Genomic DNA, 13,897 nt, shown 5'->3' with positions numbered 1-13,897 from the left:
GAAAATAATTGTGCTTTCTCTTAAAACTCTCAAGTTGAACATCTTGATAATCAACCATAGAGGAACCAATAAAAAGCATCAAGTGTCACCAATTCAAAATTTGGTATCTTTATTGAACTACAATTATTCCAGATACTATAACACAAAATTCACAGTTGCCCGACCATGATCGATAGAACAGCTCCAAACCCATAAAAGGAAACAATAAAACACGAAAAGGATGGATCCGATTAACTATACCCGAAATAACCAATCACTCAGATTCATCAGCAGCGGAGGCGAGAGCAATCTTCTGGTTCTCAAGGCGTTCGAGGGCTTTATTGTGAGCCCAAGTCTCGATGGTGAAATCGGGCTTAGCATTGAGACCGACACCGAGAATGACGACGGTGAGGAAACCAGTGATATAGTAAGGAAGCTCCCAGTCCTCCCATTTCCTGGACTGCCCAGGTGGAAGTGGGGTTCTGTTGAAGAGGTAACCGTTGGGTTGCTCTTGGTGACCTGGGCTCGTCCACCTACTCACACCTTCTCCGCCTCCTCTCTTACGCAGCGATGAGCTGAGACGGCTTCTCAGCGTTCCTGCAGCGGCAGCGAAGCCTTTCAAAGATGACATGTTCGTTGAAATTTCTCTACCACTTCGCAGTTGAAGACAGCAACAGAGAAGAGATTGGAGAAGCGCAATGCGAGCTTTGTATGGTCAATTTGTCCGGGAGACGGATTTTCGACTGTTTCCAAATAAAAACAGGGGTAGTTTAGAGAGATTGATTAATATGGTTCGCAATCTCGGATTGGATCGGCTGGATTGGATCGGTATCTTCCATGGCCGATCCCGAATCTTGACTCATTCGATACCCCATCCAATGGTACGGCCAAAAGGGCAAAAAATAAGGGTAAATTTCTTGGACACCCCCTGTAGGTTAGTCGAATGGCATGGACACCTCAAAAACTATCAAAATATCACTGAAACCCCTTATAGTATGACTTTATTTCTACTTAGTCCACTCTATTAGGTCTGTACAGTTAAGTAACTGTTAACTCTTTTTTAATGGCAAAAATACCCTTACCACATGGTGAACTTCCCATAATACCCTTAAGGTTAAAACCCCAAATACAAACACCATTCTCTTCATCGTCTTTGATGGCCTGAAGGCGGAAGAAGCAAGAACAGGAAGGGGGCTTCTCTGCAAGGCACCATTTTTTCTTTGATTTTCATACTTTGAAGGTGGAAGAAGTAAGAACAGCAAGAGCGGTATCTGTTTCCCCCTTCAATCTGTCCTATTCGTTTCATCTACATCAAAAAATTCTAACCTCTAGGGTTTTGAATAGGTATGAAATCCCAGACATTCAAGCTTGAGAATCGGTGAAGTCCAGACATGTTTTTTCACCTTCTTTTTTATCCATATGCAGCATTCATAAGAGCTGCAAAAGTTGGACCAAATTTCATGGGATGTAGATTGTTGTCTTTGGATCCCTCCTCTTTCTCGTTATGAAGCTGGCCTCTTTCTCCTCTCCGACATCACACCCTTTCTTTGAAGTTGGTGTATCTGGAGAAGCCCAGGAGCTCTGACAAGCTTCAACATTTGAATTAGGTGAACCAGCAGCAACATGACTCTTATTCTCCATAGAGTCTACTGAGTTCCTGTCATCACTTAAGCTGATTGTTGATGAACTAAAAAATCCAGAATTTTGGTTGCTTCCATTTGGAGAAATGGATTCACCATAATTCTCATCTGAAGAATTTACAGTCATGTCATAGTCATCCACTAACTGAGTACAAGCACCAAGATGAAGAAAAGAAGCATGAATTTACAGTCATGTCATAGTCATCCAAATGGAGATAGAGGGACTTCTCTGGGCTTCTTGAGATATTTGTTTGTCAAGCCAGGAACATACACAACATTTGTATCTATGACAAACAAGATGTGTATGCAAAATTCTCACTCACTTACAGCCCAAACAAGACCCTTTCAACTAGAATTATAATGGAGGTGGCAAGAACCCTGAATTCAATGACAACTTAAGGATCAAAATAATCCAACTGGATGCAGTCCTTAAATGTGAGATTTGGATGCCCAGCAAAGCCAGGAATTACATGGAAGACCAGTTGTTGGGATTTACTCTGGTACCAATATCATTGGTGGCAGGGTAGGGAAAGGTGACCCAAGATATCACCCTCTCCTCTGCTGACCTCTTCCATTCTCCGATCGGAACTGTCAAACCGACTCTGTTTCTCGACACATATCTCTGCCTGTGAATTCATTTGTGAAGTCCTCTGATTCAGTGGCTAATTCATCTATAAGTTCAGAAGTTGTGCCGTCGGAGATGGAGTTGCCGCAGTTGATCACTTGATTGTCGCTGGAGCTGGAGTTGGCGCAGGTGAAGGTCGCCCAAGATCGCAATGCCACAGTTCTCCAAGGGTATGAAGAGGGAAGAAGATGTAATAAGGGAAGAAGATGTAATAAGAGGGTTTGATTTAAATAACTAAGGAGGTTAAAATGAATATTTCAACTTTGGATGGTAAGGGTATGTATGGCAACCATTCTGTTTCAAAAAAATTGGTTCAGAGTCAGAATTGATTTTGTTTTTCTATTTTTGGATATTTTGGAGTAATTCTGTACCAACAAATGTTGTATGGTAAACTTGGTAAAAAATTGTTTCTACTATTACCAAGAAACAAAAACATGTTTGATATTTTGATAGGTTTTGGGGAGTCTGTGCTACATATAATCTGTCCATGAAATTTACCCAAAAATAATAAAAATCAATTTCTTGTTAAAAAACAGAGGTAAACTTATCTTATCCGAACCGATTTTGACTGATCCAAATTGATATCGATACGGTTTTGACCTTGACCGATCCTAGGATTAAGAACCATGGATCGACGGTTAGCATCCCAAATATATTGTGGTACATGCATTTATGTAGCACCCTTATAGGTCGCTTGCATTTAGGGTTAAATGGCTAGGGGTGTCAATTGGTCAGGCTTGGCTGGTTTAAGTCCAACCTAATCGGGCCCCACCAATGTAAGGCCTTGCACTATTACCGTATCGTTTAGTTAATCAAGAACTTTATAGACTAGATATTGACACGTGTATATTCAGTTAACTGATTACGGTCTGTGCTCGGGGTTAAATTAATTAGGCTACTCGGTCTTTAAATGGGCTAATTGGGCTATTAACTATAACCGTTCATAAACGAGTTGTTCAAGCTATAAACAAACTATCTTGGTATAAACAAACTATCTTGGTTAGTTACTGGTGTCAGATGGTCCCAGTCGGACGTCCATCGAGCTACAACTAAGTACCATGAACGCCTTAATAATAATCAGTCTAAGCCCAACACCAGACCGTTTACTAACCTATCGGGCCTACCAACGCGAGCCAGCTTTCAACACCCCTAATAAAACCAATGCTCAATCCAAAGGAACTAAGTACAGAACTGCAAATTTAAGGCCTGACCCAACTAGTTCTGAAACATGATAACTTTCACTACAAATTGCAAAGATGGAAAAACTACTAAAAGACTACTTAGTTTAAAAGATTTTTTTTTTTTTGGTACACAACCTCAAGAAAAAAAAATGACTAATTGAAAGAAAAGTTTTATCACTCCCTTAACTTGACCTATATTTACTCAAACTCTCCTACTCCAAACTTCTTTTCTAATTCTCCTAGCAATAAAAAAGGGGCCCAGGGCATGAGGCTCCAGCCACTGTGGGGTCTGGGGAGGGTCATAATGTACATAGCCTTACCCTGCTTTTTGCAGAGAGGCTATTTCAAGAATAATCATCACAATAAAGTCAATAGGCATAGGAAGAGGGCTATGTGATTAGGTGGTTGAGCAACGAAGGAGGGAATAATGCTCAGATGCGAGGGAGGGGCTCTATGATTAAGTGGCCAAGCAACATGGAGGGTCGGTGCTCAGACAAAAGGGAGGGGCTTTGCAATCAAGTGGTCGAGTAGTGGTGGTCAAGTAGTGGTGGCACAGGGGGAGAGGTAGTGCTCTGAACCTACTCATATTAGCATCAAAACTTCCATAACTTATAGCACTCATGATTTCCTTTTTCTGTTGTTCATATTTTGATCATTGATTGGTATTGTGCAATGGCAACACAGAAACCTTAGGGATCCTTGGTAGAGGTAGAAGACATCATTCTTTGGATGAGTTTCTTAAATATCTCTTGTGGATTCAATGGAGGATGATTCTAGAATCGTGTACTTGAGAGATCACTAAAACCTTCCCAACCCATAACTTGACACTTACACAGAGAATTGGGGTAGACTAGACATCAAGTCTTGGAGTTAATTTAGCACCCCTTCTTCGAAGAAGGGGCACTAGTTATATGTCATAGACCCTAAATCTAGGTAGTGAATCCCTATCACATCACAACATATCCCACCGGGTGTATTGGATTTTTTTATCTCGTATTCTTACATCCAACAAGTAACTAAATTAGTTAAGTAATCTACAATTGAAAAAATAATATATAACATTTTAATTAATCAATCCAATTACAACTCAACTAATTTAAAAGAAGGGAAAGAGAACACTACATGGTCGCGTGTGGCGCACGGCTCCTACGCCTAGCCACAAGGCCGCATGAAATGACCACCGTGCCACCATGAAAAGGCAAAAATCCTTGAGGGTGTAATGGTCATTTTGCACTGCCCTGTATCTAAGCATAGGAGTTGCATGCTACATGCAACCAAGTAGCATTCTTTTCCCCTTAAAATAATTAAGTAGGTTTCTTTGTCAGAAATATTCTCCTCTCTGTGAGTGAAGTTCTCTCCTCCTTGTGAGTGTAGTTTTTTGTGTAAGGTGGTCTTTCATCTGGCAACAGCAGCAAAGTTGCCGCTCCTTCATAGATGAAATATCAAAGCGAGTTGCACGTCCCACATCACCTAGCACAGATTCCCTTCAAGAAGCTCGCATCAACTGCAACCACTTGGTTGTGTGGGTTTAGTCCCACGTCGGGTGTGTGTTGTGTATATTTTTTTGGTTGAAAGAAAATTTATTGATCAAAAGAGTCATTACAAGCAGTAGCATCTGCATTATAGGGCTGCAGAAGCCACGGAGAGGTAAGACGCCAAACTATCGGAGACTCAACCGATAGAGCCAACCTGGCCAAGGAGTCCGCTACAGAGTTGGAGGATCTTGGAACATAAGAAAAGTTGCAAGAAACAAAACAGTTTTGCAAATGAAAAATATCCTGACATATGCTATTGATCTCGACCTCCAAATATGATTTAGAGCATAATTGGTTAATCAGATTAGAGCAATCCGACTCAACCAGAACCTAATTGAAACAACACGAAGTAGCATGGAGCAGTCCAGATCTAATAGCAGAAGCCTCCCCAATAAGAGCAGATTCACAGTGTAACCTATAGGAGTAAGCCGAAACAGGAAGGCCAAGATGATTTTGAAGAATAATACCAATACCTCCTCTCTTTGACTGCTTACACCAAGCAGCATCACAGTTTATTTTGATAACATTTGAAGGAGGAGGATGCCATTGAGTTCTGATCATCCTTAAAGGATTTGAAGTGCTGTCCATGATAGGAGGGGAACTCTTAGAACTGCTTTTTGTAGCTGCAGAGAATTCATGATAATCTTTTGGGATTGGTGTGTGGTTTGTGTGATTACACTTTCATAAAAAAAAAAGAAGGGGTGTGTGGGTTAGTCCCACATCGGGTGTGTGAGTGTGATGTGTGTTGTGTATATCTGCCATTCCACGGTCCTAACAGTGGTTAACCTTTTGGGATTGGTGTGTGAAACCCACTATTGCAACCACTTGGAAATGACGTCTCCTATGCCCCATTCCAATGCTAGAAAATAGACCCAAATCTCATCATTTTATTACTTTTGCCTAGTTTACACGATTCTTAACTAGGTTTTATGAAGTTTTGACTCAACTGAGTCATAATCCAGTTTTCTAATTATGGTTTGAAGATCATAAACTATCTTTCTTTGGTTCAATTTTTATTTAAATTTTCAATGAATTATTTTAAATTTTCAAGCTATTGAGGAGTTATGTCATGATTTTTATCAAACAATCGCTCATATACGATTGGGATGTGACTTCGCTCGTGCAACATGGTTTGGGTGCTCCTTGGGTATATCTCTACCAACAGATGATGAACCTATTCTATGGCGGTGGATTAATTAAAAAGAGGATTCGATGAGATTTCTCTTGTCATGCCTCTTTCATCTGTTGGACATTGTGGAAGGCTAGAAATGATCAAGTTTTTTGTCACAAAAACCGATTACCTGAAGAAGTTATTGCTGCCTCAAACAAAGCAATCCTAGAGTTAAGGATTTGCACCTGTATGCCGTTATACCTTTATATATGAGGGCATTTTTAACAAAATGTTGGTATATCTTCATTTATGACGACATTTGTAAAAAATGCCGCAATAGCTCAACCCAAAGGGCCTCCGTTGCACCAATTTCTTGTAGTGGTTCATGGTTTCCTTATCTCCACCGGCTTTACAACATTCTTCTCAACCCTCCCATCCACCGAGCATTACTGGATGGATTGCTTCGGAACCAGGTACAATTAAGATCAACTGTGATGCAAGTCTGATTCCAAATACATCAACCAGCGGTTTGGGATTGATTTGTCGGGATTTTAAAGGCACTCCTCTTCTTGCTGTGTCAATTCTAGAGAAGTCCTCTATTGTGGTAGTAGGTGAGGTCATTTTATAGTGCTCTTTTGCATGCACTATTTGAAGATTTTGAGAAGGTGTCTCTTGAGTCAAATTGCAAGGATGTAGTTTCTTACCTGCAGAACGGAGTTGCTACTTCCCCTCCACATCTGAGATTTATTTTGGAGTATATCAAGCATCTGTCAAACTATTTTGCTAGTTGTATTTTCACTTATGTTCCAAGGGAGATTAACAACTTGGCTGATTCCCTAGCAAAGAGGGCCATATCGACGACGTGTACGATAGTGTGGCCTATTTCCGATGCATGGTTCCGAGATCTTTGTTCATTTCAGCGATGAGTTTCTCACATTATCCTCAATAAAATTTCTCTTACCCAAAAAAAAAAAACTTTCGATCCTTGTTCATCTATGTTATTCCAATCCGATTCAAATCATATTGGAATAAAACCAGTTTTGCCTGGAATGGCAAAAATTGGGGGAATCTTAACATGAATATTTTGATTTGAAACGGTAGAAATCGGGATTCCTGATCTGATTCATCGATTTTTGAAACCCTGCTGGCAACATCTAACCCCCTCTTCACAAACCCTTGCCCACCCCCCTTTGCATTCCCACATTCATCACATGATAAAGAACTTCACCAATTAAGGATGAGAATGGGTAGTAGTTATCTAGGGGCAAAAAAGGGTTTTCCTCTGAATGCATTTGTAAAGGTTCATGAACTCTAATCATGGAATTGCAGAGAAATGTGTCATCCTTGTGACATTGATGATCAAATACACAATGAGCATGGTGGATTACAGCCAATGGGTTAGGTTTTCCAACACTAACTGCAATTGAGGAACACACATCAATGGTGAGAAGAGAAGATGAGTGTTTGTTTCAAAGGCATTTCTAAGCATACCCCACAAATGCCAGGTAGCCTCCCTTGGTTCCTGAAAGTAAGAACCCCACCTTGAACTTGACAAGCCCTAGGATGGGCTATTCAATCCGTAAGCTGGGTCAAAGTTGAGATTTTCTGGCCCAAGACACTTCATTTGGTCACTCTAGAGGGTATCCACGACAGTGAGGAATGTTATATTCAAATCAACGGAAGTTTGTGTTGGTTTTACTTTGATTTGGAGATTCAAAAGTTGATTTTCTTCAAATCCCTTCGTTACTCAAGTGTGGAAAAATTATTATCTGTAGGAGGAACTACACTTGTGGTTCTCAGATAACCTATGTTATGGGAAGAGATCTCAAACTTGAATGCAAAGGTAAAATACCCAATCCAAATTCCACTACCTATTCGGGTAACCAGGTTGGTGCATGGTTTTAGTGCACGGTATCAGAACGGGTATCGATGACCTACAAAATCGATACGATACCGATATAGTATTGGCTGGATCGGCTATATTAGAGAAAAATATCCCTGAATTTCTTTAAAAAATGAGTTTTCTGACCATTTTACCCCTTGTCCGTACCGTGCTACAGATACAGTATCGACATCGGCGACTAGTAAAACCGATACGTATCACCCGATACGGACCATACTCATGCAAGATATAAAAAGCTTGTCATCCAAAGGTAATAAGATCAGCACAAGGGGAAGGAGCCCTTTTATCCAATTTTTTCTCAAGCAGTAAAGAACTTGCATTGGCAGAATGAACAGATTCTTGAAACAAAAGTAAAATTACTATGGTACCCCTTGTATAGGATAATGAATGCAACCAACAACAGGATCAACGTCAACCTCTGCCAATTAGGATTGTGATTCAACCAGAAACGATCCGAATCAACCTGAACCCTAAAACCCATCCTAGATCAGCCAGCAATTCGGATTGGCAGGAATTGGGATCAGGCTAGTCCACCTACTTGCCACAAGGCAGGGTAACTGGCAATTCCAAACGTTGGACCATGGTTTGAGGTATCGGATCGGATTGGCCGATTTTGACTGGATCTGATTGGTATCGGCCAAAACCGATCCCGATACCAATCCGATCCAGCTGTACGGACATGGATAAAAATGTAAAAAAAACTAATTTTTTTTTTATAAGAAAACAAGGACAAAAGTGTCTATCTGCCCGAGTTTGGGCGACCCTAATCCGTATCAGCCAATCCGATCCGATCCAGCCGATACCAAGATCACCCCTAAAATCTAAAGCCTTATGTACTGAGTCTAATAAGTTGATCTAAATCATCTAACAGTTTGCAAGGTAATTCAAATTGCTTGCCTAGTGTTTTATCCAGTTGGGAACCACTTCCACTACGAATGATCTGATTGCTAAAAATGCTTTGGCTGATAAAACAGTATCTGAATTTCTACTCCTTAATCCTTAGTTCAAACCATAATTATTTTATGAGATGGTACTTAAATCAATTAAAATGATCAAAATATCACAAGCTACAAGCATGGTTCAAGATTTTAGAAATCTCGACACTACCGAGACGAAATGGCCATACGAAATGAAAAAAATACAAATTTTAATGAAATTTCAAGAAATTTCAAAATTTACATGAAAATTGTAGATGACTACACTCGTTTCTTTTTCGAAACTATACCGTGGTCCACGTATGTCCTTCAGACAGAGAGCAATGGATATCGACTCCAACGGAGCATGAATGGGATCGATCTAAGAAGGCATATCAATTATTATTAGGATTTGTTTTATGACAGTTGTGAGTCTTGTGCGTTGTGAGTTGTGACTTTGTGTATTAACTATTGAGTATTGAACTAATGACTTTTATAGAGTTTATGAGTTATGACTTATGAACTTATGCATTTATGACTTTATGAGTTTAAAGTTTAAACTAAAGGTTACACTTGACTTTATTTTTGATTCATTATTTTGTTCAAATTTTTTATTATGTCTTTTAATGCTTATACAATGTGTATTTAACTATTTATACATTAGGGGCCGACCGTATACTGTCAATCAAGGGTGCAAACCCAAAACACCACTTTGAGTTCACTTTTTTGCAATATGAAAGTTTAGATATATTTATTTAGCTTAAATAGGAGTGTACATGAAATATCAGGTCTTAATATAGCCAAAAATCCATCGAGATGGACTGTCGAAATATGGCAGAAAAAATACCAAATTTCGACGAAATTTCGAAAATCTCAACCTACCCGAAATGGTAAGACGAGACAAGATCTTGAACCTTGGCTACAAGTTAATAATAAAAGGATAACTAAAGCCGGGAAAATAACTCACTCAATAACTAGAAAAGGGGGATAAGTGTAGGGAAAAAAGGAGAGAATAAAAACACATGACCAAATGAGCACCATCAAGTTTGTATTAGTATTATTGTTGGTGTTTTCCATTGCTACATTCTTACACTGGAGAGGACATAAACTAATTAATGCCACAACAAATATTAGGATTCCTGTTTCACCACAACTTGTTGGCAAAGGGATTGAGATATAGAATGGCAGCCAGAGGTAGCATCTAATTAGCAGGTTTTCTCTTTATTCCAAGAATGGATGCACTTTCAAATCTGGGCCCACCTATCCGCCATTTCTTGAACGCTGCCATTGAAGATCGGGCTGCTTCATACACTTCAAAAGGCACAACAATGATTTCAATGGTTCATTAATAATCCATTGTGAAGAGAAAAAGAAAAAGAACAAAGAATCAAACATGTTGAAATCTCACAATGAGTTTCTTCTTTTGTAAGAAGAGCCGAAAACTTGGGAGCCACCGCAAATGCTGCACTGTGGGCCTTGCTCAAAACTTCCTTATACCTACTAGAAAATGTATACAAGAGGAAGGACCCAATGGTTGTGTCACCAACCCTAACCATTACAAAGAATTTCTTTAGAACCAGTCCTTCACTTGCAGCAGCAGATGCTATCATAGGAAATAATTGAATTGAAAAATAAAGTAATTATTTGAACTAATCTCAACTTAACTATGCCGTATCCCAACTAATAAGGGTCAACCACATGAATCCAGTTTCACTACTCAACTCAATTCAGGGTAAAGTTTAAATTAGCCTATGAAAAAGAAATTACTTGAAGGAGAAAGAAACATTCAGGCATGCCACTGGCCAAAGCACTATCCACAGACATGCATTCAGTCTTTCCAGTCTCTAGCCAAAAATGCTCATAAAATAATGCACATCCAGAAGATTTAGAGAGGTGAAAGCAGACGTCATGCTTGTGGACAATCAAAGTACAAGAAAAAAAAAAAAACTATATTCCTCGTCTGGCATCACCTTTTTATGTATTTAACAAAAAGACTCAACAGTTCTGAACAATTAGGCACTCGTTTGACCAACTGATCAAAAAAGAAGAAAAATAAATCCTTCTTAAAGCATGCCTTTAAAGTATGTACCTGTAAAGTAAACTAATTAAATGAAAGTTGATATCCTTAATCAACCTAAAATACCAGAATCCACACCATAACCCACATTAAGAAAGAGGAAATTCAGTGAGTGATGTGTGTTTGAAATGTGCTCCCTCTTCTCTCTCCTCACCTCCCTCCTCCCCCCAATTGTGACTCATTCTTTCCCTCTTCTCTCTCCCCTTCAATTCTCTCCAGTTCCTCTCTATCAAATCCCCTTTAATATTCCACTGGCTGTTGCAGAAAAGACCACCAGATCATCTCTTGCAAGTTACACTCTAGTTCTTATTTTCTATCACTTCATCTCTTCTATTTGTGTTCTCCTTATTCTCTGCTTCAATCTCTGATGAGAACATATGCTTCTCCCTCTGTTTCTGATCTGCTCTTCTATTCCTTCAGACCTGATATCTAATCTAATCTGCATATCTTCCTTTTGTTTCTATTGTAAGCCCAATTCTAATGCTTGAAAGCTAACAGAATTCACATCTTTCTAACTAGATTGATTAGGAGGGCCAACAAACTTGTCCAAACACCAATCAGAAGCGCATGTTTCAGTTGGTCAGAGCATCCACTTGACCAGCATCTTAGGTTAATTTTCTGATCTATTCCCATTAAATGGCCCCACTTTATATGGCATTCTGGTTCAATTTCTACACGATGTTTTTTTTTTCTTTTTTGGATAACTCACTATAATAATACACAATCTTTTCTCATAAAACCAAAAGCAACAAAGGGGGGGGGGGGGGGGGGGGGGGGGCACCACTAAAAAGAATGGAGCAAGGTATAATCTACATTACATTCAAAACCAAAAATGGAATGTCTGAATTCTCTAGGCATAAATACAAAGGGCATTGAATGCCATTGGTCTACCATGAATGGGCGATCACAAATGCCTTGCAGTGAACAACAAAATGATAATTGCACAAGTGGAACTACTCCCACAGTGTAAAGGGGCACATAAATCTGTCAGACAAATATATTTAGTACATCTTTAACAACTTAAAATATGCACATGAGAAATTCTAAGGAGGGTAGGGAACTTACAGGGGTGCAATCTTGCACCCAAGTTCATAGAAGTAGGGGCACCTATTCCTGAGATCAACACATGCAGCATCAGCCTGGACTTCCTTCCTTGTTCTGGCGGTTACAAAAACAAATTACTGATAGACAATATAAAATCTAATTCATTTCTTTCCAGAAAAGCATGCATCAGTGCTGGGAAAACCTGTTCTAGATATCTAAACAAAAAATAGGGCACCACTGTAAGGTAGTAGGAACCAACCAATTTATAGGCACCACCTTACGAGATATTATAGGACTAAAATTGATCTGAATAGGGTTATAACAGTTGATTTTGTTCTTTTGCTTGGTTGGATGATTAAGATGATGAGCCAGAAGAAAAAATATTTACATACTAATGGTTAGAAGGACAGAATCAAGTCATGCTGAGCCAGAAGAAAAAAATGTTTACATACTAATGGTTAGAAAGACAGAATTAGGTCATCAAACAGCTGGTCCCAGCAGGTCAGAGTAGTGCATTGTTAACAATGCTGGTAGGAAAAGGTGTTTTTTCTTGTCATCCAGCACTGATGCAAGTAATATCTGTTTCTTTTACATCAAAATTCAATTAGAGGCACTACAAGTCTTACTTTTGATTGAAGCAAGCAAGCACATTCATAGCAACTGCCTGTCTAAGGTGCAACTCATGGGCTAGCCAGAACGGTAGCTCTACCTTTGAACCTTGTTCAACCTGTTTAGGGCAGACAACCAAACCATTAGAACACAATTAGTTTGCACAAGTTCAAGCTTTTCAAAGGACATACACTGTTTGTTTCTGCACTGGGATCAAGAAGTCCAACTCCATTAGCAGCCACTTGGAAAACAATTGAGATGATCTGCGAGCAAGTGCAAGTTAAAATGGGGCATCAGAATAGGGAAAATTATTAGTGTTTCAGATAACAAAATCAGCATGAAAATGCAAAGGCAATAACCTCCTCCTCCATGATAATGTTTTCAATGTTGTAATAATGAGCCATTATTATACAAAATCAGACAATTACTCTTGCTTGCTCCTTTTGTTTTGCTAAGTAAGCCCATCAAAGCATAACTCCAACTTCTTTCTTGCACAAGCATGCCTGCATAGGATAATCAAGGGTCACATTAGAACTTGTATAGCCGTACAATTCTCATAAACAGATAAGAAATTATAATTGGTACCTTAATTTAAATTTTACTTACTCTGAGAGAGAGATTAAATAAGTGAGTCCCCCCCCCCCCCTGTAGATACCAAATTTTGCTAGCCTAAGAAACTCTTCAGACAAATGACTGTCTGTGAGGTTATGACTTATGAAGGACTGTTCTACCCCCGTGATGATTCAGATGCTCGGGCCTTTTTTGTACCTACAACCCCTCCCCCCCCCCCCCAAAAAAAAAAAAAAAAAAAAAAAACCCACCCTATAAAGACCATAGACATTTATGGTATAACTCGAGGAAAATTTTAGAATGCTCCAGCTATGGAAGACTCTAAAGTCCCAACAAAAGCCATTCCAAAGATGTTCTGAATGCATGGATGAAAAACATAAGGTCCAGAAAAGTGAGGCAAACTTACGTCATGAAAAACTAAAGCTAACTTTCAAGGCATACCAAACTGGAGCAGATCCCAACCCTCCCTGCTACAAACTACCCACATAAACTTGTGTGAAGAAAAATAATGAAAAACATATTAGGGAATGGTACAAATTGACGTTCTCATCAAAATTTAGTCCTAGAATCTTTGTCTTGCTGAAGCAAAGGTCTATATTGTTCTCCTCTTTGGTCTGGGATACACTCCGCATACTAGTGGATCAATTTTATGAAGACAGTATTGACAATTATAATTTATCAAAGGGTGTAAGTATCCACGTAAGCAATA

At 39.2% G+C, this 13,897-nt stretch overlaps 2 protein-coding genes across 2 annotated transcripts; both read right to left on the bottom strand.

Moving 5' to 3' along the window:
• LOC122645509 lies at positions 1-705 on the bottom strand. The gene has a single exon (XM_043838819.1). The coding sequence runs from the start codon at positions 608-610 to the stop codon at positions 254-256; it is 357 nt and encodes a 118-aa protein (XP_043694754.1). The 5' UTR covers positions 611-705; the 3' UTR covers positions 1-253.
• Positions 706-9,997: 9,292 nt separating this feature from the next.
• Positions 9,998-13,102, bottom strand: LOC122646470 (DNA replication complex GINS protein PSF3-like). Its single transcript, XM_043840032.1, has 6 exons — positions 12,978-13,102; positions 12,810-12,881; positions 12,636-12,736; positions 12,031-12,123; positions 10,297-10,436; positions 9,998-10,199 (listed from the first exon to the last, which is right to left on the bottom strand). Exons 1-6 carry the CDS (start codon positions 13,020-13,022, stop codon positions 10,090-10,092), a joined length of 561 nt encoding a protein of 186 aa, XP_043695967.1. The 5' UTR covers positions 13,023-13,102; the 3' UTR covers positions 9,998-10,089.
• Positions 13,103-13,897: the final 795 nt, after the last annotated feature.

This window comes from Telopea speciosissima, chromosome 11 (genome assembly GCF_018873765.1).
Source record: "Telopea speciosissima isolate NSW1024214 ecotype Mountain lineage chromosome 11, Tspe_v1, whole genome shotgun sequence".
Lineage (NCBI taxonomy): Eukaryota > Viridiplantae > Streptophyta > Magnoliopsida > Proteales > Proteaceae > Telopea > Telopea speciosissima.
Note: the sequence above shows the minus strand (reverse complement) of the source record. Positions and strands in the feature narration are given on the sequence as shown.

Excerpts from the sequence above, each read along its gene's own strand:
- LOC122646470 (XM_043840032.1), bottom strand. The coding sequence starts at position 13,022 with ATGGCTCATTATTACAACATTGAAAACATTATCATGGAGGAGGAG. Across the intron at positions 12,882-12,977 it reads ACATTATCATGGAGGAGGAG|ATCATCTCAATTGTTTTCCA; the intron begins GTTATTGCCTTT and ends ACTTGCTCGCAG. Across the intron at positions 12,124-12,635 it reads CTTGCTTGCTTCAATCAAAA|AACAAGGAAGGAAGTCCAGG; the intron begins GTAAGACTTGTA and ends TGTAACCGCCAG.
- LOC122645509 (XM_043838819.1), bottom strand. The coding sequence starts at position 610 with ATGTCATCTTTGAAAGGCTTCGCTGCCGCTGCAGGAACGCTGAGAAGC.